Below are 27,282 nucleotides of genomic sequence, written 5' to 3'. Positions count from 1 at the left end.
AAGGAGTCTTAGATCTGCTTGGAGACTTGGCCCTATACAATATGAAGGTATTTTATAAAATGATGGTTTTCTTGACAGCTGAAAGTTCAGGAACAGACCCAAATATATCAAGAATCTAGTAACTGATAATGATGGTCTTCAAATTGTTCTTGGGAGCTGCGGGGTTCCTGACAACGTCTGGCTGCTGTGGGAAGACGGCAGGGGACTGCAGCAACCCAAGCAGCTCTTTAGTTTTGTTTTAGATAATAAGGTTTCTGACAAAGTTTCATTTGAAATAAATGGTGTTGAGACAACTGGTTAATCATTTGGGGAAAAATGAGAGTTTTGCCCTTTGGTCAGCCATGTTTTTCTAGCCTTCTCACCGGAAGAAGAGGGTTCTAGCCTCCTCAGTTGGGTGTCCCCAAAGGTCAGGAACTCTGACCCTTCCCTCTGTGGATAAAAGGGTGTCCAGCTTAGGTCAACAGGGTTTGGCCTTTGGTTTCCATGTTTCCGTGTATGGCTCAGGGTAGGCTTTGGGGTTTGGTGTGCACCTCTCTGATAACTCAGTTTTAATCCAGGGAGGAGCTCTCTGTGATTGGCATTTTTCTTTTCATAGAGGGAGGATGTCTGTTTGCAGTGGGGCAGAGTTGAAATGGGGCCTTTGTTAGCTGACTCTGTGTGTGTGTGTTTTGGCAATGAGGGCGTCCTAGCCCTGGCCAGATTAGGGTATGAGAAAAGTTTTTGGGGACAGGAAGGGGCAAAGCAATACCTTCCAGTTCCCTCACCCCCTGGTACCAGGAGGAGCTCTCCTTGGAGTCGGTAGTAACTTCCTATCTCACTGCTACCTTTGCAATCTCTGTGTCTTGTCTAGGCCATAAAAAGGTCATCTGGGGTCATCTCTCCCCTTCCACAGCAAAGGACCAGGGGCACTCACCAGGACTGCTCTTAAAAGTGGTTTCTTCTCACTGGCCTCCATTCTGGGGAGCTGTTTTCCATCCTTCCTTAAGCCAACTCCTGGTCCTTTTGAGGAACAACAGGGGCAGCTGGGGGAGCCCTGGCCCCATCCTTGGCCCTGCTTTTCTAGGAAGCTGATCTAACCCCCTGCTCCAGTGGTGCCGTCATTAGAGAGTGCATGGCTGAAGGAACAAGTTAGGTGCAATCAGAATGCCTCTGGCCACCTTAACAGTCCACTGAGGGGGACAGCCAGGATGGCCCTTGGGCCCTCTCTCACTCCGTCTTCTTCGGGGCATCTGGGATGCTCTCAGACAGTGGGGTGAAGCCCAGCAGGAGGATGTGTCTTTCGTAGGCCTTGGTCTGCTTGAACACCGTGTCAGTCCCATGGAGGTGGTCCAGCACCCCCAGTACCCCATAGCACTGGTTGAACCTGGAGGAGAGAGGAAGGTGCGGGAGGCTGGTGTGCTGTTCTTTTCATTTGTGCCAGCCTCACATTTCTAAGCCCTCCTACCCCAAACCCATCCCCAACTGTGCTGACCACCTCCAAAAGAATATCCCAGGGAGTTGTACACATTGCTGGGCTCCTGTATCCCACTCCGGACTGGAAACCTGTGATCGTCCTTTGAAAAGCTATGTGAGTCCAACACACCCAAGTCAGAACCTGTGGCAGAGCTTGGCTTGTTCAGGAAGGTTCAGGGACCGCCTCCATCAGAATCCCCTAGAACAGTGACTAAAATGCAGTTTTCAAGTCCTGCTGCCCCACATACTTTGGTTCAGCATATGTGGCGTGGAACCCAAGACCTGCATTTTATCAAGGTATCAGGTGATTATGGTGCTGGAGGTTCATAGACTATACTTGCAAAAGTCTGGAGGCTTCCAAAGAGGAGAACTCCCCTTGAACTGCATGCGGTATTTTTTATGTGTACATGCGTTGTTCTGGCAGTGTTCATAGCTTACAATAGATACTCAAAGGGCCCAGGACCTAAGTAAAGGTTAAAAATCCACAGGTGCCGGAAGACCCAGTGTCAGGAAGAAGGAAAAGAGCAAGGTGATTTGGGTCCAGCATGATCATTATTCTCCAACCTCCAGACCACTCCCTCCACTAGCACCAGCACACTGAAACTGAGACACGGGCGTCGTGTCTGCTCCTGGAAGCTCCAGGAGGGAAGGCTATTGCCCAAGGACCCACAGTGGGAAAGGAGGTCTTACTTGAGATGGTGGTAGTCATGGAATTCAGGTGAAGGCAGGAAAGGTAGGTGGTAGCCACAGTGGGAAATGGTGGTGATGATGAGGGCCAAGGAGAACCACATGGTGATGGAGGACAAGTGGGAGCCCATTACTATGGGACCCACCATCACTGGCAGCATGTTGGAGACCTGCAAGGGGAGGGCTGTTTGAAGGTGGGCCCTAGAGAGATGGAGGGGACCCAAAGGGGGTCCACTCTGCCCCACGGTGGTTCCAGGAAGACTTCCTTGACTCAGATCTGGAGAGGCTGAAAGGGTTTCTGGACCTTGATTCGCTGGCCATTCAGCTTTATAACTTTGGGACAAGTTACTGTTTGAGATAACTTATGTTGGGCATCTTGCATAGCCCAGCATAGACTAGGTCAACAACAAATGGTAGCTGCTGAATGGGAAGGAGGGTGAAGGGGCCACGATGGTCTAATTCTCTGCGGGAGGCCTTAGGGAAGGTGGTTGGGGCCCTCTGCCCTTTGCCTCTGGAGAGAGGAGAGCTCTACAGACCACATGCTCGATAGGGTGGGCGTAGAGAGAGATCACGCCAATGGGAGCTGTCCACTCATGGTGTTTCTTGTGGATTTTCCTGTAGAATGTTGGGTGGTGAAGGAGCCTGGGGAAATAATTAATAGTTAATAATCTGCCCATCTCCCTTTTCCCTTTCCCACCAGGCCACGAGAAACCAAAGTTAGGAGCTAGGAGGGCCACCTAGTGCAAAGTCTCAAGCACATTGGATCGGCACTCGGACAGACCTGCCTCCGAGTTCTAACCCCACCTGTTAGGCTGCATAATTTGGGGGTGGGTTACTTTGCCTCTCTCTATCTCAGTTGTACTAGCTGTGGGGATGGTGGGGATGGTGCCCACAAGGATATAATAAGGAAACGAATGGGAAACGGCCCCACTACACGCATGAATTCAGAAGGCTCTTCCTTGGACACTTCTCAGTTGCCTCAAGTTGTCGGTTGTGGAACAAACAGCTGTGTCCATGCTAACTAAGTAGAGGCCAGGTGGCGGTGGTTGAGGCCTCGCTTTCCTCCCTCAGAAGTGAGCCTTAGGAGAGTGAGGAGGCAGCTGTGCTTGGGCCGGGACCTGCTCACCGGTGTGAGTAGTAGAACAGGACTTCCTCAATCAGAGTGAAGACAGCCAGCTCCAGGAGGAACCAGCGGAAGGTGGGTAGCTCTCGGCGGCAGGGGTCTCCCCACAGCTTGAGGATGGGATAGAGGAGGACCAGCATGGGCGGAGAGATCACCCACTGGTTGAACAGAACTGTGCGGATTGACTGGCGTAGTTTCTCGGCATCCACCTGCCCGAGGTAAGGAAGGAGGGAGAGGGACAAGAGTGTGAGAAGTAGGTCTTTCCCTTCTAGAAATGGCTTCACTGTGACCCGCTCACAGGAGGCCCTCACTCTGGGGTGGGTGCTAGGTGTGACATTTGACCATATCCAGCAGCCCCTGACTGCTGCCCAAGCCCTGGGGTGGAACCATCTGGCAATACCCCTGCTTTTGGAAACTCCCTTCTCAGCAGCTTTCAGTTGGCCTGAGCCTGCCTTCTTCCTGCGGCTGTCACCACTGTTCTCCCCATTTCTCTGGCCAGACCCAGACGTTTTCCTGACAGGCACTGTAGGGTGATTCCAGGGTACTTGAAGAAGCCCATTAACTCTCAGGTTGATACCCTTCCTCAGCCCTTGAGCCCCTCCTCATCCACAGTGGCTTGACCATGATCAGGTGCAGAGATCAAGGTCACCTGCCTCCTCATGTGGCCCAGCCTCCCTGGACGAGGCCCTGAGTGAAGAGAAGCTGAGCCAGAGCGCGGCCTGTCCAGGGCTTGACTGGACTTGCTGTGACTTGGTCTCCCTGGTTTTCATGGTGGGGCTGCCAGGATGGGGCTGCCTGAGCAGTCTGTCCAGGTTCTCCTTGCAGAGCGGGCCCCAGACCTCAAACCCGCTGAGCCTCAGTACTAGAGCCAGTATGGGCCCGAGAATCAGTACCTGACCCTTCCCTTCTCAGAGCACCGGGACTCGCTGGCACAGCCCCAGACCACGGGTCACTTCCTGGGTCCTGATGGACTGGTTTGGGACTGGTCAGAAAGGCTTTCTCCCTGAGTTGCCTCCGTGAGCTGGAGGGGTTCTGGCTGCGAGGTAAGGCCAAATTCTGCGGGGTCCTCAGCCTTCAGGCTTTGCTCCTCCTCCAGCTTTTCCAGCCACTGCGTGAATGAAGTCTCTAAGCTTTCAGGTCCATCCCATGGCGAAACCGGCTCTGGCCAGCCTGGTTTGAAGGCGCCTGTAGAAGAGCCATACACCCCTTCCGGAACCCTTGACCGAGGGCGTCACACGTGTTTACTCCTTCGGTTACTCAGCTGATAATTCTCGAGCAGCCTTGACGTTGCAGGCAGCGTCCTATGTGCTGGGAAGCAAGCAATGAGCAAAACAAAGATTCCTTCCCTCACTGAGCTTCTATTCCTGGCACCAATAAGCTTAAATAGAATGGTCAGGGTGAGCTTTACTGAGACGGTAAGATGCGAACAAAGAGATGAGGAAGGCAGGGGAAGAGATACCTGCGGGGAGGGAGTCTTCAGGCGAAGGGCACTGCTGGTGAAAAGGCTCTCTGCACACTGAAGGCATCCTTGACAGGAGAGGAGAAGGAGGAGGTGAGGCCAAAACGGTGGGGAGGAGCGAGAGCACAGAGGGCCCTGTGGGTCATTGGGAAGACTGGCTTTTGCTCCAAGGGAAATGGGGGGTCATGGTGAGCAGAGAAGTGACAAACTCTTACAGGATGACTCTGGCCGCTGTGTGGACCACAGACTGTGGAGGAGCAAGAACAGACACAGGGAGAACAGGGGAACCTGCAGCCCTATAGACGGGAGCAGATGACCGCTCAGACAGGTGCAGGCAGTGGAGGGCGGCCCTGCTGTGAACTCAGACTGGGGGGGTTGTGGGTGGCAGTCTTTGAGCGGATGATCAGAAGTTCTCTTGGGGACATGTCACATGGGAGATGTCAAAGAGGCCTTTGGCAATCTAAGCCTGGATTTCAGAAGAGAGTTCTGGGCTAGAGACGAAAATCTGTGAGCTGTCGGCATATAGATCCCGACAATGGGAGAGAGAAGTGAGGGGGTGAAGACGGAGGCAGAGAGAAAGGCCTGAACCCCAGGATGCTTAGCATTAAGAGGCGGGGGAGAAGAGGAGAGACCGAAAGGAAGACCGTGAAGGAGCGGCCACTGAGACGGGAGAAGTGGAGAAGCCAGGTAGGAGAACACAGAGCAGGAATGCGGGGACCAGCAGCTGCGAAGGCCCCTGCCAGGGCTAACGAGAGGAGCCTTCGAGAGCAGTTGAGGTGGAGCAGTGGGGGCGAAGGCCAGACCAGAGGAAGTTCACAGAAGAGGTGAGATGATGGGTTTGTGGTTATTGGGGACATACCGGCTGAAGGACTGAGGGTGAGGTTTGTAATGTCTGGAACTTACTTTCAAATGGTCAAGCTAAAAATTATAGATGCATATGTATTTGTATTTTTACATCTAGATAATGCAAATACTGTGAAATGTTTAAAAGTGGCGAATCTGGGCAGTGTGAATGAGTGATCATTGTACTGCTTTTTTTCAACTTCTGTATCTATGTTTACGATTTTTCATAATTACAAACTATTGGGAGAAAAGAGTGGACAGAGAGGAGTTGGATACTGTACAGACAGCTCTTTCAAGGGGCCTGGCTGCAGGTACGGCTCGCAGGCTGATGTGGAGAGAGTCTGGGGGGTCTCTCTTCTGCTGGCCCCTGTTTCCTAAGTGAAGGAGGAAGCAAGGCTGTCCTCCCGGAGGTCCGGCAAGGAGGTGTTGGGGATGTGAGGAGGGAGGAGAAGGTGCGAACTGGCTATCCAGGAGAGCGGGAGAGCAACCAGGGCAGGGGGCTGGGCGCCCGCAGGGGCCCACACTGCAGGAGCCCCGCACCTGGAGTCCGATGAGAGGAGCCCTGGCTCTGCTTCCTAGTGACACTCTGACCTTGAGCTAGTCACTGCTCCTTTCCGAACCTCAGCTTCTGCAATACGCAACCAGACCTTCCCTGCGCAGCTCTCCAACCATTGTAGTCTGTCACAATGAAAGTTGTCATGGTAGGTGATCCACGAGAGCCGATGCGGCCTGGTGGTTGACAGCATAAGCCCTGGGGTCAGAGAGCTTGAGCGTGAGTCATCTACCCAGGTCACACTTCAGAGCCTGCTGTGTCCTCATCTGAACCATGAAGGTTATGACAGTACCTGGCCTTGAGCGTTTACTTCACGGGGCCTCGTAAGGAGACCGCCGCTGTCTGACAGATGAAGGACTCTCAACAGCCAAGCACTGGCTTTGACAGTGGCCCCAGTCTGTGCCTGCCGAGCTCGACCTGGAGGAAGCCCCCTAGCTGGCTGGCGGTTACGGTCTCAGGTGAGCGGGGCCATGAGCCTGGCCAGCAGCTCTGGTGCAAGAGGGGACGATTCCGAAAGCCTGGGCCAAGGGCATTATTTTTCACCCATTCTGCTTTCTGGAGTGCTGGGCAGGGGCCGAATGCCGCGATACTGAGATGAGCCACCTAGGCACCTGGGCGGATAATTAAAAGATGATTGTCTTCTCTGGGAAGGGAGCCAGAATGTGGTTTGTGTGGAGCTGGGGAAAGAATCGGGTTAAGAATGAACTTCTTGCGTAAGAAAAGGCTCTTGCAGGTTGTCAGAACACCAAGTGGGTGACTGGGCTCAGGGCACAATGGTTCCCAAAATGCTGACCCCAGCCCAGGTAGGCACAGAGCCAGGCTTGTGAATGAGAAGACCAGAGCATGTGTCCTGCCTGCCTGGCTCTGAGATCTGGGGCAGATGATTTCCGCTCTCCAACCTTCTCACTGGGGGACCCTCGTACACAATAATGGCTCCCAGCGGCCATGCTCTGTCCTGGGGCCGCGACGAGCACTGTGAGTGTGGTTTCTGCTCTTGCCTTCTGTGCTTTGCCCAGGAGAAGCCACAGCACACTTACTGGTTCATTCTTGCCAACCTGAATTCGGTAGCGGGAGATGAAGTGAGGTTTTCCGGTTGTGTCAACCGCCAGTAGCAGCCCGTTGAAGCTCCAGAAGAGCAGATTGGGTACCTGGGTAACACCTAAGGTTGGGGAGCAGAAGGAAACAATCAGGGGACCTCAGGCGCTCGCAGCTCCCGTATTAACTGGACACGAGCTGGAGGGTGACTAAGGCTGCGTGGTGGACCGTCCCTTCCAGGGAAGTCTTGGTGCTCCGGGCCAGAGGGCCTACCTTGAGTCCTGGGGTGACCAACTAGCTGGGGGAACTTGGCCAGGTCACTTAAGGAGTGTCTCTATGTTCTTAGTTTTAAAATGGAGACCACAATCTTCTAGGTGGTTGAATACCAAAAAAACCCACAAAAATTTGTTAAATAGAAATAAAGAATATTTATAATACATAAACCATAGAATACCACAATGAATAAATAAACTACAGATAATTTTAGGTTGACATCTGGGAGTCTGTGCCCATCGAACACTTCATGATTTCCCAAGGAAGGGAGAAGCAGAGGAGATGCTTGGTAGGATAGGTTCCCGATGAGCACTGGACTAGGAGTCAGTCAGGAACCTAATTGCTATGACCCTATTAACTGAGCAGTGGGACTTCAGACATCTAGCCAGCAGCTCCCAAAGTGGAAAACTCCTCTCTCAAGGCGCTCCTTGGTGAAACAGTGTTCATACCCTGCTTTCTTGGAGAGCCAGGGTCCAGGCTAGCCTGCTAACGGCTCTAAGAATTCCTGCAGCAGAGAAACCCGTTTGACTTTGTTAAGCTCAGCCTTTCCTGGTCTTTTTTTTTTTTTTTTTTTTAACCCAGGTACTCTATTTTCTCAGAACACCTAAGGGTAGGATGGCCATGCATCCCTGTTTGCCCAGGACAGTTTCAATGGACAGCAGGCAGTCTAGCATAATTATTATCATTATTTTTAAAGATTTTATTTATTTATTTGACAGAGAGAGACAGCGAGAGAGGGAACACAAGCAGGGGAAGTGGGAGAGGGAGAAGCAGGCTTCCCACCAAGCAGGGAGCCCAATGCGGGGCTCGATCCCAGGACCCTGGGATCATGCCCTGAGCTGAAGGCAGATGCTTAACGGCTGAGCCACCCAGGCGCCCCAGTCTAGCATAATTATTAACACCTCACTTACTCTCTCAAATGTCCCTCTTTGGATGATAAATTGTATGGCCACTCCACCCGTTCACATCTCACAGCACTGATGTTCTGCAGGATACTTTAGAAAATGCTGATCCATACTTCAAAAATTTAGATACGGCTTTTTTTGCTCCTCATCCCACTTCCCTGTGAAGTCGTCTCAAGAATCTCTGATCTCTGACTCTGAACAAACAAGCACTTTGTCCGTCCCGATTGGCAGTTATTCAAATGACAATGCAATGTTACCTAACTCTTGCACTATTAACTTTGTCCATGTTTTGCCTCCTCCTTCTAAATATCCCAAGGGGCAGGGCATTTTACTTAATGTGTCTCTGCTCTGCTCCTCCCATACCCTTCCTGCTCCCACCAGAAATCCCAGTACCTGTGCCAGCTGGGACCTGAAAAATACTTGGCCAGCACTGTGGGGAAATATGATTAACTCAGTCTCTTAGGGAGCACTTTGGCAGTATCTGAAGAAAAAAAAAAAGCAACAAAAAGAGGAAAAAAAAGAAAAAAAGAAAGAAAAAGGCCACACATGTCCATACACATATATATCCATTACCGCATTTAAAAAAACCCACAATAGAACACTTAAGGAGCCTGAGTGTCCATTAATAGGGAATGGATTAGAGTATCTCTATACAACGGACTCGACAGGGCAGCTTAAAAAAGTAAGTCAGTTTATACTAACTGACATGGAAAGATGTCCACAATCTATTCAGTGAAAAAAGAATAGTTAAAAAAATAGTTGATATCTTATAAATTCAACCATATATCCCATATAGACCTTTCTATATTTATACTAATTTATATATACAATTTATATATATATTTATATTTATATGTATACCATCTATACTAACATATTAACTGTGGTTATTTCTTGGATACAATAATGGGTGATTTTCACTTTATGCTTATTTGAATTGTCTGGTGTTAATTTTTAACAATGAACATGGATTTACTTTCATTCTCAGAAATTACATGTTTTCTTATTTTGGGAAAAAAAAATGTTAGGTTGGTGGTTGCCTAGTGGGCAATCAATCCATCAAGGTAGCGCCTCCTTGTAGATCCAAAGGGTCCTTGTGGAATAAAGAATATAATCCCCAACAAGAGAAGATCTTGAACTTTTTTCCGGCTGTAATACTTAAAATTACAAATATTTGATCTCCTTCATATTTGCTTATCATTGGGGTGAAAGGCAGTTTTCCCATCATTGTAACAGAAATATATCAAATGCTTTCCCACCACTTTCTCCATACATGTTTGCAATCTGTGGTATTCTTTTCAATGACTTCAATGACAGCTTGCATTGAACCTGTCATATATATTTTTTAAAGATTTTATTTATTTGACAGAGAGAGAGACAGCCAGAGAGAGAGGAAACACAGGCAGGGGGAGTGGGAGAGGAAGAAGCAGGCTCCCAGCGGAGAAGTCTGATGTGGGGCTCGATCCCAGAATGCTGGGATCACGCCCTGGGCCAAAGGCAGACGCTTAACGACTGAACCACTCAGGCGCCCCAAACCTGTCATATTTAATGTTTAGCCTGTTTTCAGAGTTCTTCCAGCTAAAAACAATTGTCAGGGGCATTTTATTTGTACTTTTGCTTTGTGACAACTGGCACTTTTTTTTTATCTCCCCTCTAGACTGTGACATAGTTTTTTAATTATTATTTTTTAAAAGATTTATTTATTTTGAGAGAGCGTGCATGCGTGGGAGGCAGAGGTAGCAGGGGGAGGAGCAGAGGGAGGAGAGGCAGAGAATCCCAAGCAGACTCCCCACTGAGAGCCGAGCCTGAAGCAGGGCTCCATCTCGGGACCGTGAGACCCTGACCTGAGCCAAAATCAAGAATTGGACGCTTAACTGCCTGAGCCACCCAAGTGCCCCAGTGACGTAGTTTTTTAAATGAGGTAAACACTTCATCTGAAATATCTCTATATCCTCCATAAAAATTTGGCATAGAGTAACACTAATAAGTATTCTTTGAGTGCATGAACCCGTGATTGAGGACATCTCACCACTGTAGATAATGCTGTTATAAGTACTATGTAGAAATGCCTTTTTCTCCCACCACATATTCTTTGGCTTGTTGGGAGTCATTCACAACATCAGTAAATATTTATTAAGTGACCACTTGCTGTCAAGCCCCAAGAGCTAGATTACACCAGGGACGAGGATACAGTCTCACGGGAGATAGAGCAGCTCTCTGCGGACCAGACATCCAGAAGCAGGATTATTACTCTAAACATGCATTCATTTTCACCCACATGGGGGTTTTGTTTTGTTCTGTTTAATTTTTCTATTTTGGGGGGAGGGGAGTCTCAGGTTCTTTTCTTAGATATCCTTAGGCATCCATTTCAAATTTCCTATGATTAGCACTCTTTGGGATTACCACTGTTTTAAACTTTTAAGTCTTCCTTGCTTGGAATAAGGAGCTGAGAAATCTCAAAGTAGAGAAGAAAACCAGAGACAAAGAATTAAGCTATGATCGTGTACCCGAACCCTGAGCACTCGTGGTTTGGGAACCTCACCTATAATGTAGAGGGTCCACTCCTTCCCTTCGAATGTCGACAGCAGCCTCTCCCACTGGGCTTGCCAAAAATAGCCAGAAGCGCCCCAGAATCTCTGAAGATGCCTTGGAAGAAAAATCATTCAGGTTTCTGGGTGAAGCCTGGTGGGTGGATAGCTCATTACTCCATGCTCCGCCTCCAGACCACCAGAACACGGCCCCCAGGTCCTGCATGAGAGCTGGCTGCACAGACTCACCATGTGGCTGAGTTCCAGAAGGCCACGAGCAAGAGAAGGCCAGAGCCCAGGATGAAAGCCGTCCTTCTCATGGAGCCCCAGGTGTGTCCCTCCTAGGGGAAGGTGAGAAAGGGTCAGGCCCCAGCAAGCCTCCTGCTGACACAGGCAGCTCGTACTGAGTCCTGGCAGGAAAGATGTGGGATCAGGATCTCAACCACGTCAGCATCGCACATCTGCTGACCTTTTCCCAGCCTTCATGGGAGGCTCTTCCTTATCAAGAGTTCTTGGGTGTGTTTATGAAAATGAGAGTTGAAGGTTGGGGGAGGGAAGAGAATAAACCTGACTCCAGAGAAACCGGCAAGCAGTTCTGTCTCCCTGAGATGGACAGGTGAGCCTTCCCCAGCATTGGGGCTTCATTACCATCCTCTTGTGGAAGAGAGATGCCCATTCTCTGTGCATTGGAATCGCATGGGAGCTTTTAAAAAATCCCAGTGCCCAGGCTCCTTCCCCACCTGATTACATGAGTCTCCAGGGTGGGAGCTGGGTCTCTATGTTTTTTTTTAAAGCTCCCCAACTAATTCCAGCGGGCAGGCAAGGCTGAGACAGCCATCACAGAAAGATCTGCAGCATCTGTCCATGGGCCAGGTCTCCTTCCCCTTCCCCATCACCCTCTTGCTTGTGAAGAAAAGAATGAATGAACACACGTTCTGACTTTTAATAATCCCTCCACTTCTAGTGAGATGAGCCTGGCCTGCCGGCTGCACCGGATAATGGGCAGTTCCAGGGGCAAAGAACAGACCCCTGGCAATCCCCGGGAGGTCCCTTGCCTAGTCCCCGCCAATAGTCGCTAGCAGAGATCATTGTAAGCCTGATGCTCAAGCAAGGTGCCAGATTCGGAGAAGGAAAATGCTGCCAAGTGTGTCACCAACTTCCATTGTCCCGGGTACAGAAATGACAAATGTCCCTTCCCTCGTCTATTTCTAAGCCCAGATGGCGTCTGCTTATATCCTTCCCCGGGAGAGAACTGGCTGTGGTGGTCCCTAGAGACGTGTGCCTGAAGTTCCTCTGCAGTTAGTGAATCGGACCATGTACCCACGCTCAGGGGGTGCTGGGGGAAGGGAAGCTGATCTACTAGGACGCTACAATTGAATCCAGACTTTGGAGCCCTGAAGGAGCAGGCTGTTTTGACGTACCCATTCAGAGCAACCTGAGTCTGCCCTGGATTGTTTCTTTTCAGCTTACCCCATCCCATTCTTGATCGAAAGACCAACGTGAACGAAGTTATTTTCCGTGGCCGGTGAAAGGTTTTTGAAGCACTAGTGTTCCTTAGGGTCCTGAGCTCTGGAAACGAACTTTTCCGTCTCTCCTCGAGGGCTGGATGGACCGGACCAGTCAGAGGAACTTGCTCTTTTAAGCAGGCCATTGAAAGGTCACCCCCAAGCTTGCTGGACATTCAACTTGGGCTTTGCAATTATTCCTTTTTTAGTATTCAGAGGACCCTTTTCATGAACTTTTCCAGACTCGCTAGGAATTTTTCATTTGAGTGTAATCAGATCAAGCGAAATCAAATTAAAAACCTCAGTTTCACGTACAGGATTAGCTTTTTTTATTTGATTTTTTCCCCCAGGGATTGTGTTTTCTCCCTCTCTGGCAGCCCAAGTGAAAGGACTATCAACAGGCCAGAGGTCTCTGTGAAGTGAAAGAGCGCGGTAGGGAAGTCAGCTGGGGTCAAGAGCTGGTTCCCAGCCCAGCGTCCAGCCCCCAGGGGGCTTCTCCCGTCTCTGGAGCCGCTATAGAAAGGGGTGGTTTCAAAGGCCTGCAGGATGGGGCATTCTTAGGGGCCCAGAGACAATGGGAGAACAGCTCTCAGGCTTCTCAGCTCCTCCCATGCCATCCTGCTCCCGCACGCGAGCAACGGGGCCTGATTCCGCGGCAGCCTGGAGTCCAGGGGTCTTCGCTCAGCTACTGAGATGAGCCCACCACCAATGTGTCAGCTAGCCCTACACCCTGGGGAGACCTCAAATACGCAGCGCGCGGCGCCGTGGAAGGAGTCAATGGCTGTGTGCTCACTAGCTTGGCGGGTGGGGTGCCGGCATTTACCTGCTTTGGCTTCTCATGACGCTGCATGCTTCCAGCTTCTCCCTTCATCTGGAATAAGAAAGCGCCCGTGCGTCACACTGTCGTGTTCAGAGGCAGCCAAGGAAGTGGAGGCTGAAGAAAGTCAAGGGGAATGGCTAGCTGGGATTTTTAACGCTGGCGACTCATTAACGTCATCTGGGGGGTTGGGCAGCCCCTGTCTGGGCTCGGCCTCTGGAGATGGGACCGGTGTGGGGACAGGTAACATGGAGCAGAAAGTTGGCAGCGGGGGCTCCGTCTGCGCGGAAACGGCTCTCTAGAGATGAGCTGTGACGAACCCTCTGGAAGAGCTTCGCTCCCTGCCTCCTTCAGAAGACGTCGTCCCGCCACACTTCCGCTGTCCCCTAACTGCGACGGCCTAGAGCACCAAGGCACCAGGAGCGAAGCCAGGACTTGGCCGCTGACTTGCCTGGACGGCTGGCGCAAGCTCTGCGGAGTCAGCTTATCACACCCAGCGCGTATTTGTCATGCTAACTGAACGAGAAGCGTTTTGTAAACTGTGCAACAGGACTCAAGCGAGGGGTGCATTTATATGCAGGAATCATTAAGACAGTGAGTCTGGAAAGCCGACCCTTTTCTCAAGGTTCTATCGTAATTGTGTGTATCACTTACTAGTCTTATGACCTTGGTCAAAATGTCCTCTCTGAGCCTCGGTTTCCTTCGCTGTCAGATGAGCATAACAGGAGGGTCTCCCTCTTGCGCGTCTGCTGGGAGGCTGTAAGGGCCGTGAGGACAGGCTCTCTGGTGCGCATTTCCTCGGGCCTCGCACAGTAGGTGCGCAACACATGTACAGTGAGTGGGCGGATCAAGCACAGGGTCTGGTTCGTGGGGCCAGTGTCTCCCCAGATGCACCTCGGGGACCCCTATGTCGGAGTCACCTGGGGGTTGGCCGAAACTCAGATTTCCAGGCTACGCTCAAAATCAGAGTCTTCTAGGGTAGAGCCGAGGAAAGTGCCTGTTAGACTTGTTCCTGACGCGGTCCTGAGGGACTTCGCTGTCAACCCCGGCTACGCAAGCTCTGGGCTGTGGGTTAGTAAAGGGAATGGCCATCGCCTGAGGTGTATGGGGCACAGGGCGGCCTTGGCAAATGTCTTCTCACCCAGTCCTCACTCCCATCCCCTCTTCTTGGCAGAAAATGGAAGCTAGAAGTTTGCATTGCTACAGGACAGTACTTCCCTCAGTCTACCCACTGGGGGAGATATCACCAACATCATGCGATCCAACCCACCTGATTTAGTCAAGCAAGCATGACCCATTGGGATCTACTCTGTACCAGGCCCTGGTCTTGGGTGGATACTGCAAGGCACACAGGGAAATCCACGGCAAGGACACGGCCTTCAAGTTGCTCATGGTCCAGTTGAAACCAAGCCTAGCGATAGAAGATGAAGTCCAGCAACTGAGAAGAGAATGGCAGGAAAGGCCTCAGGATGGGGGCCGAGAGGACCTGGGCTTGGAGCTGGAGCTGGACTTTAAGAGAGCACAAGCCTTTGCAAGTCCTGAACAAGAGAGCTATGTTCACCATCACCACTACTTTTAACATTCAATGGGGCCTTCGTCCACACAATTAGACAAGAGGAAATAAGCAAAGGTAAAGAATTGGGAAGGAAAAGGTAGAATCCTCACTATTTTTGGAGGCAGTAGTCCCCTCCTATTTATGGCGGATACATCCCAAGACCCCCAGTGGGTGCCTGAAACTGCGGGTAGCACTGAACTTTATAGCCTATGTTTTTTCCTATACATATATACCTATAATAAAGTTTAATTTATAAGTTAGGCACAATAAGAGATTAATAACAACAGTAAGATAGAACAGTTAAAACAAAATACTGTAATGAAAGTTACGCGAATGTGGGTGATCTCTCTCTCATCCTTTCTCAAAATATCTACGATATTTATCCTTCAGGGCAGAAATCCTTTGTCCACGTTCATACTCCTCAGTGTGGCACCCATAGATCAGACGACACCTGCCACAGATTGCCCTTTGTTCGTTGTCATTGCAGTTTGGTCCCAGGCTGCTGTGGCATCAACTTTAGCCCTTATTCTCTAGAAATTAATTGCTTGTTGTTGTTTTTAATTGCTTGGTTTTTCTGATGGTTTGTGTCTTTGGTATGCGTTCTTGCAACTTCTGTGTGCCCTTTTTAATCTTGGCCTTTTCCAGTAGCTTCCCGGCATTCCTATTAAGTGTTTTTACAACAAACTTAAAGCATTTCTCCATATTTGAGACAATGCCATAATTTTCCTGGGAAAGAGGCAGCCTGGGACAGCGGCTGGATCTGGTAGTTGGGTGGTTGGGGCTCGCACTTGCCCTGAGTTCCCAGCCAGCTTGACTTTGTACAGTATCCCACTACCTGTCTTACTGTAAAGCTTTAATAATCACAAGTGTCGTGCTAGCGCATTGAATAGGCAGACACATATAACAGATGAGAAAGTCCAGAAACAGACATATATGAATTTAGTATATGAGAAAAATAAATCAATAAAAATGGACTTTGAACTGAACAGATGCTGAACCTCCCCTATGATAAGAGAAATATGAATAAAAGCTACAATGAGGGGGCGCCTGGGTGGCTCAGATGGTTATGCGTCTGCCTTCAGCTAGGTTATGATCCCAGGGTCCTGGGATCAAATCCCACATCTGGCTCCTTGTTCAGTAGGGAGCCTGCTTCTCCCTCTTCCTCTGCCTGCCTCTCCCCCTGCTTGTGCACACGCACTCTCTCTCTGTCAAATAAATAAATAAAATCTTTTTTAAAAGTATACGTTCAGCTTTTAGTATATTCATAGAGTAGTGCATTCATCACCACAATTAATGTTAGGACGTTTCCATTACCCCAAAGGGAAACCCTGCACCCTTTACTCATCGATTTCCGATCCCTTTCTTCTTCTACCCTGCCCCCCAACTCTAGCCCTAGGCAACCAGTAACGCACTTTCTGTCTCTGTGGATTTGCCTATTCTGGACATTTCCGATAAATGGAATCATACCCTATGTAGCCCTTTGCGAGTGGCTTCTTTCACTGAGAGTGTTTTCAAGGTTGGTCCATGCTGTAGCATGGATGGGTACTTCATTTTTTTATTGCCAAGTAACATTCTGTTACGTGGATATATCATATTTCATTTATCCATTCATCTGTTGATGGACATTTGGGCTGTTGCCACTCTGCAGCTACCGCAATGCTGCGGTAAACATTCACGCACAAGCTTTTGCCTGGAGATGTTTTTATTTCTCCAGGATATGTGCCTAGGGGTGGAAGCGCTGGGTCATATGGTAACGACATTGAACCTTTTCGGGAAAGTGAAGTGGTTGCGCCATTTTACATTTCCAAAAGCAGTGTATGAGGGTTCTAAACTTATATCCTCACCAGCACTGAGGATTTTCCCTATTGAAGAGGGTCGTAAGCTGGCTGAAGAGGAGCATTCCAGATCATCTGGTCCTGCCCTGGGGCGAGGATGAAGGAGCCTAGATAAAGGAGGCAGGCGACCTCCCAGAGTTTGTAGATGGCACAGCCGGGATCAGAGCCCAACTTTCAGTATCTCTAAGGATATTTTATTCTTTTGTGTTTGATTGTACTCGGTTTTATTATTCAAGGTGCGCATTTACCAGCTATGACCTTAGGAAATACTGCGTCTCTTTGACCCGCATTTCTTGTAGAACACTTAGGCTGAAGAAAGACAACGGTGACGTATGGAGTGCCTTCCAGGGTTTGAGGAGTGAGCACAGCAGAAGGAGGTGATTTGCGAGCTGCTCACCGTTTCCACTGGGATGGCATTATGTAGGAGGGATGCGGTCAGCTCAGAGGAAAAGCTGTCAGGGAGGAACACTGGGACCTCTGATACCCAGTCAGGGAGACACAGCGGATTTAAGGAAAGACACCAGAGGGCTTACTGTGGTGTCAGCCCAATCCCCACATGGTGGCAGGAGAAAGAATTTCAGCCACTCTTTGCCTCCCCCCACGCCTCCCCACTTGAGGCCAGCCACCTTGCCACCCCTGCTCCTTCTTCCAGCTCCCTCTGTTCCAAATGACAGAAGGGGAACCTGTTAGCAGGCCTGTAGGTGTGGACTTCTGCCTCACAGTGAGTTCTCATGGAAAGCAATGGAAGAGGAGCAATGGACTGGAGCAAAGCCACCAGCATTCACTCTTGTCTGACCCAGGATGGCAGCCAGGAGTCCTTTGCTTGCTTGGGTGCTAGTGAGTGCACTGTAGTCCTATTCCTTACCACCCCAGGCTTCCAGAGGGATAGCGGAGCAGGCACTCTAGGACGGCAAGTCTCAGCCCCAACCTGCAGCAGACACCCCTGCACTCCATCTCGGACAGCGCATGTTACTTAAAAATCTGGGTTTAAAAGGACTTCCAAAAGCTCTCCCTTAAATAACATTTTTCCCCATCTGCGTGTCTTGAGCAGTTCCTGTTGGCCCAATTCCAAGTTTGCTCCACACCCTCCATGTGGATAGCGCCCGTTCCGAGAAGTCACCCTTTCCACAGGGATAGGATTCTTGGACAAGCCAGGGTCGGTGTCAACCTGGGAGTGTGCTGCCTGGAGTTCTGGAAAGCACAGTGCTTTAGCATGAGGAAGGTAGTGGTGCTAGTACCTTTGGGGCTCAGCCTGTCAAGCGCCTTAATGATCAGCAACTCAGCGTCAAAGGAAACGCCGTAAGCTGAGAAAGACTTGGGGATCTCAGTGTCTGCAGATCATTTGCAGACAGGTGGAACTTTTCTATCACCTTGGATTTCCGTCCTCGGTTCTTGGTGGCAAGTGCGAAAGGCTCTATTGACCCTGTTGAGATAACCATCCCTTCTGGGGAAGGAAACAGAAGGATTTGGGGTTTATTTGTTAAGCTTCCAGGACTGCTGTACTGTGGGAACTTCACTTACAAGCCAGAGTCTCGTCCTAGCATTCTCTCCACTCAGCATCACCATTATCTTCGCCAAGAGCTCGCGAAGCTAACGCAACATGGTCTCTGATCTCTACCAGCTCATCCATTCCTTCCAGGAATAGTTAGAAGAACTTACTTTGTGCAAGGAACCCTGGAGATGCAAGGATAAATGAGAAACTCTCAGTTTAGATACATAAACCCATCATTCCAAGATCTATATGGAAAGTACTAGGCTAGAGGTCTAGGCCAGAGCTAAGAAAATATGAGCAGGGCAGGAGATCCAGCATACCCAAGAAATCTTTTTTTTTTTTTTTTTAGGATTTTATCTATTTGTCAGAGAGAGAGAGAGAGAGCACAAGCAGGGGGAGAGTGAGAAGCAGGCTCCCCGCTGAGCAGAGAGCCCGAAACGGGACTCTGTCCCAGGACCCTGAGATCATGACATGAGCCAAAGGCAGATGCTTAACAGAGTGAGCCACCCATGCGTTCCCCAAGAAATCTTTAGAAGAGGACAATGCCCAGGTTTTCTCTGCACGCCTAGACACATGGTCTCCAACCTCAAAACTGAACATTTTCCTCCTAGATTTCATTTTAGTTTATCCAAGGAATGCCGGGTTTTAGTTAGATCATACTTTAAAAAAAATTTTTTTAAGATTTTATTTATTTGAGAGAAAGTGAGCAAGGAAAAGAGAGAGGGCACAAGTTGTGAGCGGGGGAGAGGCAGAGGGAAGGGAGAAGCAGACTCCTCGACAAGCAGGGAGCTTGACACGGGGCTTAATCCCAGGACCCCAGGATCATGACCTGAGCCGAAGGCAGGTAGATGCTCAACCGACTGAGCCCCCCAGGCGCCCCTAGATCATACTTTTAAAAAATTAAGATAGATGTCACAAAAAACAGACACATAGATCTATGGAACAGAATAGAAAACCCAGAAATGAACCCACAATTATATGGTCAATTAATCCTCAGCAAAGCAAGAAAGAATATCTAATGGGAGAAAGACTGTCTTGTCAACAAATGGTGTTGGGAAAACTGGACAGTTATGTGCAAAAGAATGAAACTGGATCACTGTCATACGCCATACACAAAAACAAACTCAAAATGGATTAAAGACCTAAGTTTGAGACCTGAAACCATAAAAGCCCGTGAAGAAAGCACAGGCAGTAATTTCTCAGACACTGGCTGTAGCAACTTTTTTCTAAATAGGTCTCCTGAGGCCAGGGAAACCAAAGCAAAAATAAACTACTGGGACTACATCAAAATAAGAAGTTTCTGCACAGCAAGGACACAATCAACAAAACTAAAAGGTGGCCTACAGGATGGAAGAAGATATTTGCAAATGACATAGTGGATAAAGGGTTAGTATCCAAAGTATATAAAGAAATTATCAAACTCAATGCCCCCCAAATGAATAATCCAATTGAAAATGGGCAGAAGACATGAATAGACACTTCTCCAAAGAAGACATCCAGATGACCAACACATACATGAAAACATGCTCCACATCACTGAGCATCAGGGAAATGCAAATCAGAACTACGATGAGATATCACCTCACACCTGTCAGAATGGCAGAAATCAACAACATAAACAACAGGTGTTGGCGAGGACAGGGTGAAAGGGGAGCCCTCTTGCACTGTTGGTGGAAATGCAAACTGGTGCAGCCACTGTGGAAAACAGTGTGGAAGTTCCTCAAGAAGCTAAAAATAGAACTACCCGGGGCGCTTGGGTGGCTCAGTCGTTGAGCATCTGCCTTCGGCTCAGGTCATGATCCCAGGGTTCTGGGATCGAGCCCCACATCAGGCTCTTCTGCTGGGAGCCTGCTTCTTCCTCTCCCACTCCCCCTACTTGTGTTCCCTCTCTTGCTGTCTCTCTCTCTGTGTCAAATAAATAAATAAAATCTTTTTTTAAAAAAATAGAACTACCCTTTGATTCAGCAATCTCACTACTAGGTATTTACCCAAAGAATACAAAAACACTAATTCAAAGGGATACATGCCCCCGATGTTTACAGCAGCATTATTTACAATAGCCAAATTATGGAAGCAGCCCAAGTGTCTATCGATTAATGAATGGATAAAGATGTGGGGTGTGTGTGTGGAATATATATACATGTAATATATATGCCATATATATACATACACACATATATGTATATATACACATACACATATATGTATATATACACATATATACCCAATGGAATAGTATTTAGCCATAAAAAATAATGAAACGTTGTAATTTGCAACGATGTGGATGGAGCTAGAGAGTATAATGCTAAGAGAAATAAGTCAGACAAATACCATATGATTTCACTCATATATGGAATTTAAGAAACAAAACAAATGAGCGAAGGGGAAAAAAAAAGAGGGGGTGGTAAACCAAGAAACAGACCCTTAGCTGTAAAGAACAAACTGATGGTTACCAGAGGGGAGGTGGGCGGGGAGATGGGTGCAGTAGGTGATGGTGACGAAGGAGGGCACGTGTTGTAATGAGCACCGGTGTTGTAAGAAGTGCTGAATCACTACACAGTACACCTGACACTAATATTAATTACACTGTATGTTAACTAACCGGCATTTATTTATTTATTTATTTATTTATTTATTTATTTATTGTTTTAACTAACTGGAATGTAAATAAAAACTTAAAAAAAAAATAGGGGCACCTGGGTGGCTCAGTCAGTTAAGCATCTGTCTTCAGCTCAGGTCATAATCCCAGGGTCCTGGGATTGAGCCCCACATCTGGCTCCTTGCTTGGCAGGGGAGTCTGCTTCTCCCTCTCCCTCTCCCTCCCCCCTGCTTCATGCTCTCTTTCACTCACTCTCACTCCTCAAATAAATAAATAAAATCTTTAAAAAAAACTTAAAAAAACCTAGATAGATGTATGAATCTACCACATGAATATCAAAACTACCACTGAAGATACTCCCTACTCCATTATTTAATTCTCCAAAAGAAGCAATGTACTTTGTATGAAGATACAGATACTAAATTCTATAAAGAAAATGGTGTAGTTTTCCTTTTTGGAAGAAGTGGTATGTTTTTTTGTGAAGCGCAAAAAAAGAATTTAGGCAATCCGTTTTGGTTCCTACCTTTTTGCTTTGGCTGCCAGGAAGCTCAGAGTTAAATTTAATGCTCAATTACACTTTGGGGGATTTTTTCCCCTATCATACAGTCCTATATAAAAAATGATGTATGTATAAAGGTGTTCAATGTGACAGTTTTTAATGGCTAAAGATTAGAAAGCAAGTTAGCAATTGGTTAGATAAAATATAGTACATCCAGTAGTGAAACATTTTTCAGCCAGTAAAGGAATAAGGCAACTTTGTGTGAACTCTCCACAAGTATTAAGTGAAAAAAACCAATGTGTGGAACATGTGTGTGTGTGTGTGTCCTGTTTATGTATGCATACGATAATATACAGAATGTTCGACTATTGCTGGAAGAATATCTAAGAAACTGTTTACAGTGGTAGCTTCTGGTGAGGTGAACTGGGCCACTGGGCAGCAGGGTAGAAGGAAGTCTATCTTTTTACTATATGCCGTTTCCTGCCTTTTGAATTTTGTACCTTGAGTATACTTTACCTATTCAGAAAATTATAGAACTGTTAAAATTTTTTTTAAATAAATTCAATGCCCACTTGTAGGAAATATTTTATTGAAGATTTGTAGAGTAATTAGCTCTCTCTTTAATTAGCTTTCCATTTCTCTAAATCCGAATAATTTCAATTCCTATGAGAAGTCTTTGTTTCCCCTGAAATTGTAGGCCAATTTTTTCATGTTCATTTTTCAGGATAGAAATCTCCATAGTTTTCATTTGATTATTAAAAGTAACTCTGATTAAGAACCAGTGCCCTGTTTCTTCTTCTCCTTTTTTGGGGGGGTGTTGGTGGTGGTGAACAACTTTACATGGTCCCAAAGAAGAGCGATGGCAATAAAGCATCTGGTTCTTTTCTTTTCTTTCTTTCTTTCTTTTTTTTTTTTTTTAAAGATTTTATTTTTTTATTCGACAGAGACAGAGACAGCCAGCGAGAGAGGGAACACAAGCAGGGGGAGTGGGAGAGGAAGAAGCAGGCTCACAGCGGAGGAGCCTGATGTGGGGCTTGATCCCATAACGCCGGGATCACGCCCTGAGCTGAAGGCAGACGCTTAACCGTTGTGCCACCCAGGCGCCCCTGGTTCTTTTCTCTACAGATCACAACTCAAAACAGTATGAAAGGCATTTTATTGAGTGCTGGATGGTTTCTGGTCAGTTTTTACTTATTTGCACCTGTTCTATTGTGTATATCCTTTATTGGAAGCTATTTCAAACTCTTGAGATGGAGACTGGCTATAAAGTATAAATAAACAGAACCAGATATTAAAATTAAAAACTAAAAGAGACTAGGATGACTGTCTGCACCATGAGACCTTGACCCTGGAAGGAGGCAGTTCTGCTTGATTGCAAGGGCAGAGTGCTGGGGCGCCTGGGTGGCTCAGTCAGTGAAGCGTCTGCCTTCGGCTCAGGTCATGATCTCAGGTTCCTGAGATCAAGCCCCCGTCAGTCTCCCTACTCAGTGGAGAGTCTGCTTCTCCCTCTCGCTCTGCCCCCTCGCCACTCATGTGCGTGCTCTCTCTCTCTCTCAAATAAATACAATCTTAAAAAAATAAAACAAAACCAAAGGCAAAGTGCTGATGCCCACTGTGTCCATGTGATGGAAACTGAGGTGCCGCTGGGCTGAGGGATTAGGGGCTGATATCTAAGTTGGACCTGGGAACCGTCGGCTCCAGGTAAACCTTCTGGCCAAAGGAAAGGTGACTGTTTATCTTCTGGTGGTGGGAAGGCGTCTCTGGCTGTGGGAGTCACATGTGTCTGTCCACATCTGATTTCAGTGGATGCAATGAAGCATTTCCTAACATTTATTCTTCAGCTAAGCTAATACACCCACATACTATCTCCCAAGATATTTATCTAGGTGGCTGACTCCTCTAAGCTACACAACCCTATATTCCACTGAATATTTTATGCCAAAGCAGCTTGTCTTCTGTGCCTCTCTACCTGCCAGCAGACATGTTTTCAGTTCTAAGAGGATGGAGTCTGTCAGAAAGGTTCTAGGAAGGGCGCCTGGGTGGCACAGTGGTTAAGCATCTGCCTTCGGCTCAGGGCATGATCCCGGCATTATGGGATCGAGCCCCACATCAGGCTCCGCTATGAGCCTGCTTCTTCCTCTCCCACTCCCCCTGCTTGTGTTCCCTCTCTCGCTGGCTGTCTCTCTCTGTCAAATAAATAAATAAAATCTTTAAAAAAAAAAAAAGAAAAAAAAAAAAGAAAGGTTCTAGGAAAGCCCCCAAACATGGCAAGCACACGTGTCTTCAACCACAGAAGTTCCTTAACAACGATTGCCAATGGGAGTGCTCAAGTTAGAAATTTTGGCAAACAAAATCAACAACAATTATTAATATTTAATATGTTAAGGTGCAAAATCATTACATTTTTATTGTGCTTTTTCTCTCTGACCTTTTTCTTTACCTTTTAAAGTCTCCCCATCTAACACTAGATGTGATCTTAGAGCCCTTCAATTCAGATGCTCCTGTTTTCCATCGGAAGACATGGGGACATAGAAAGGTTCAGTGTTCAGCTTCAAATTACACAGCTATTTAATGGCAGAACTTGATTTCAGTGCTTATTATACCACCTGAGTCTGCAAAAAATGTAGCATGTGCTGATGTTGATGCATGCGGGGTGGGCATCAGGATTGTGAAGGAACACAAAGGAATGAGATCAGCCTCTATTAGCCATGAATAATGGATTAGACACTGCGTGTGTGTGCGCGCGCGTGCATGTGTTTTAATACCAGAGGGAAAACAGAACACGTTTTCTCTAAAATATTAATCATTTTTTCAAGAAATGTTTACTGTATGCCAGATACAATGGTAGCCGTAGGGGATACAAAGATGAATAGGACACGCTTCTTGCCCTATTTAATAAAGTAATACTCTATAGCTTTGATTTTTCAAGTGAGAAAGTATGTAGGAGGAGAATATGAAATTGCATTTATGATGGGAATGCATTTAGGGAAGAGAAATAAAGGTAAATATTCTAATACTTTGTAACAGTGTATTGGTTCCCCTTTAAAGGGAATTTGATATACTGAGAGATTATCCAAATTAGATACTTTTTAAGCATGGTTCTTTTGAAAGCAGATGATTCTGACTATGCAGACTTTTTATCCCCAGTCTAGGAAAATGATACAGTGAGGCTCGAGCTGATGTTCATGACCTCGGAATGTGAATACAGAACAGAGGAATGGGGGGAGGGGGGAGGAGTAGGGACTGTTTAAGTTTTGTCTGCCGCCTGAGTCTTTCAGATTTTTTTTTAAGGTCTTATTTATTTGTCAGATAGAGAGAGAGAGAGAAAGAGCACAAGCAGGGAGAAAGGCAGGCAGAGGGAGAAGCAGGCTGCCTGCTGAGCAGGGAGCCCGATGGGATGCGATCCCAGGACCTTGGGATCATGACCTGAGTCGAAGGCAGATGCCTAACAGACTGAGCCACCCAGGTGCCCTCTTTCCAATTTTCTTTCAGATTCTAGGTCCCTGAATATTCTGCAGTTGATGAGTGTTCCCATTTTATAGGTATAAGATATATTGTCTTTATATGACTGTGTACTGTTTCTTTGTAAACAGTGCATTTGTAAACATCTTGTGAAATTACTAGAATTATTTACTTTCAGAGGAGAAAAAAAAGACAAATAAGACCTCATTGATCATCTAATCAACCTGTTCTATTTTATAAGCAAAGAAGATTGGCCTCAATTAGCATAACTGACTTATTCCAAACTCCACACGGTTTCTGGGAAAATCCAGGCTTCCTGAGACTTCGCTGGGCCCTGCATGTGTGTTTGGAAGAGTACAAATTCTCTTTCACAAGTGGGAAATGACCCCAGGAGAGGGCTACTGACAGGAGGACAAGAACTCCCATTACTTCAGCTTCTGCTCTCTGGCCGTTCATATTCTTGGGAAAAGCTGGGCAGGCCACCTCCGGGCTAAGGACACTGACCTGAAATGCAGTTGCACAACCTAAAGCCTCTGGTGAGGAAGCTTTTGGGGAGGGGCTGTGACCAAGGTCTGCGCACAAGCGAGACTTTTATGCATGAAAAGATTGTCATTCAAGAAGACGAAATGCCTGAAAGAAAGGTGAAACTCTGAACCCAGAAGACTCCAGATTGTTCTACCAATGTTCCCTTCGCTGCCTTTGCTGCAGGGTATGTGTACTCTTTGGAACTGCCTGTCCCGCCTGGTTGCCTGGCTGTGGAAATGAGCCTGCCTCTTCGTTACTGGGAGATCCGCAGCTCTAGACATAAGCCTGTCAAGTAGCAGACACCCAGGAAGTATCTGCTGAATAAACGAAAGAAGGGGACTGAATAAAAAGCATTGGTTTGGTTTTTCTTTTCTTTTTTTTTCCCTCTAGGAAGGTGTCCAACATTTGCTTTGAATGTACCTGCCACTTTCCCTGGTACTTACAAGGCCTTTCCTTTCTAAAGCCAGAGGCTGATGTTCCGAGCATTTCTGTTTTATCAAATTGATTTCAGAATCTTGATGTCTCAGCCTGAGACATGTAGTTGGAATTGCACACGAACCTGAAGCAAACCCCAGTCCGCATCCTGTATTGCTTGCCTGGAGCCCCAAGGGCCTGTACGAGCACCTGAAAACTACCAGCCCTATCGTTCACCCGCATCTACTCACACTGACTGCACCCTCTTGCCCAGTAAGCTTTGCGGGAGTCCTTCCTGGGAATCGCCAAACTCCTAGTAATTCTAGATAAATCGTAGTATGTTGCAACAAGACAGCTTTGAGATGGCTGTCCATTTCTAACTCTCACGCTGATATTGGCACTTCACAGTTTGAAGACAGTTAACACTGGCTACCTGCCTTCCAGGTGATCCTGGCAGGTCACAGAAGTACTTTGCTTCCCGGCAGACTTGCTGTTGGGTTTTCCTCTTTCGAGTTCTGACTTGAGAGTTTCTCCTTTATTCACAGGGCTGTGAAGCCAAACCCTGTCCATCTGACAGGATTGTCAGTTGCTAGAAAAATAAGGGTACAGAGGAGGGGATGGCACAAAGGCACAGCCTGCAGATATCAGCAAGGGCCATGAAGGGGGCTCGCGTCAGCGAGAAGACGTCCCAGGACACTGTTCACAGGCAAATCACACCTGTTCTGTCCGCGGGGGAAGATGGAGAAGGAGTGGAGGGGACAAGAACGCACTTTGCCTTTCTTTAAGGCAACTCGGAAGCGCCCAGACGGTGGCGAACAGCTCCCTCCCCGGAAGCTCCCGCTCACCTCTGCCTTGGACCGTGTCCCAGCTCCTCCTACGTCCCGCCGCCGCCCAGGCTGGCCTCCGCTTCTCCTTGGGCCCCTACCTCGGCGGCTGCTGTCGCTGCGCCGCTGCCCAGCCGCGCGGCTCCTTGGTGGCTTGGGGAGGCCGGTCACAGTGATCAAGTTACAGAGCAGCCGACTGGCTCGGGCCAGGCACGTGACGACAGAAAAAGTTTGGGTCTGCGTGGACTGGAGACAAAGAACGCCCTTCTTGCTGAAGGACATCTCCTTAAAGGAAAGCCGAGAGGAAATGGGCACTTCACGTAGGAGCTTGAAGGAGGGCATGTGGCCAAACTTGGGGCTTTTTCCTCTTCTTTTTAAAAACTTCCTTCATCTTCCTCTGCTTAGGAAGATGTTGCTGTCCCAAGGAGGCAGGTGCATTAAAAGATGTGGCTATCAAAAAATAACTACACAAAAAAAAATTTTTTTAAATGGGACACCTGGCTGGTCTGCTCAATGGAGTCTGCGACTCTTGATCTCCAGGTCCTGCGTTCAAGCCCCACCTTGGGCAAAGAGATTAATTTAAAAAACAAAGAAAAGAAGATGTGGTTATCAGATACTGTGGTGGGCAGTCCAAGTGGATCAAAAGATTACATGGACCAGAGGATCTAATTTTCTCATTTTTTTTAATGACTTCTGTTGTTGCTGAGGGCAGGCAAGGGAGGAAAGATGCATCAACTCTTAATGGTGAGTCTAGGTGCAGGAAAGGTACACCTGTGGAGGTTAAGTGTACTTGTTGACCAAAACAGGTAACTTTAGGATGCAGGATCCATAACATGAAATGATGAGTGCCTTTGAAAAAGAACGGAGTTTTATTTGTAAATTTCTTTTTTTTAATTA

At 47.7% G+C, this 27,282-nt stretch overlaps 1 protein-coding gene across 9 annotated transcripts; it reads right to left on the bottom strand.

The window, feature by feature from the left end:
• Positions 1-651: 651 nt before the first annotated feature.
• Positions 652-26,666, bottom strand: FAXDC2 (fatty acid hydroxylase domain containing 2). 9 transcript variants are annotated; one of them, XM_034656825.1, is made up of 10 exons: positions 26,407-26,532; positions 14,451-14,618; positions 13,187-13,234; positions 11,108-11,199; positions 10,873-10,976; positions 7,155-7,276; positions 3,266-3,471; positions 2,676-2,781; positions 2,143-2,309; positions 652-1,363 (listed from the first exon to the last, which is right to left on the bottom strand). In XM_034656825.1, the coding sequence occupies exons 3-10, from the start codon at positions 13,232-13,234 to the stop codon at positions 1,207-1,209; spliced, it is 1,002 nt and encodes a 333-aa protein (XP_034512716.1). In that variant the 5' UTR covers positions 14,451-14,618; positions 26,407-26,532; the 3' UTR covers positions 652-1,206. The 9 variants fall into 9 exon arrangements, with proteins under 9 accessions (XP_034512716.1, XP_034512715.1, XP_034512718.1 ...); XM_034656824.1 differs by lacking the exon at positions 14,451-14,618 and adding an exon at positions 18,092-18,244 and having other exon boundaries at positions 26,407-26,527; XM_034656827.1 differs by lacking the exons at positions 13,187-13,234; positions 14,451-14,618 and adding exons at positions 18,092-18,244; positions 25,995-26,150 and having other exon boundaries at positions 26,407-26,524.
• Positions 26,667-27,282: the final 616 nt, after the last annotated feature.

This window comes from Ailuropoda melanoleuca, chromosome 3 (genome assembly GCF_002007445.2).
Source record: "Ailuropoda melanoleuca isolate Jingjing chromosome 3, ASM200744v2, whole genome shotgun sequence".
Lineage (NCBI taxonomy): Eukaryota > Metazoa > Chordata > Mammalia > Carnivora > Ursidae > Ailuropoda > Ailuropoda melanoleuca.
The sequence above is the reverse complement of the archived record's forward strand: the minus strand, read 5'-3'. Positions and strand labels throughout refer to the sequence as shown.

What these genes read in the sequence shown, in the direction of transcription:
- FAXDC2 (XM_034656824.1), bottom strand. Translation starts at nt 18,136, where the DNA reads ATGGTGATGCTGAGTGGAGAGAATGCTAGGACGAGACTCTGGCTT. An exon ending in GTGGACCCTCTACATTATAG is followed by an intron (nt 7,277 to 10,872) that starts GTGAGGTTCCCA and finishes CCCCAACCTTAG; the next exon opens with GTGTTACCCAGGTACCCAAT. An exon ending in AGGTTGGCAAGAATGAACCA is followed by an intron (nt 3,472 to 7,154) that starts GTAAGTGTGCTG and finishes TACCTCGGGCAG; the next exon opens with GTGGATGCCGAGAAACTACG.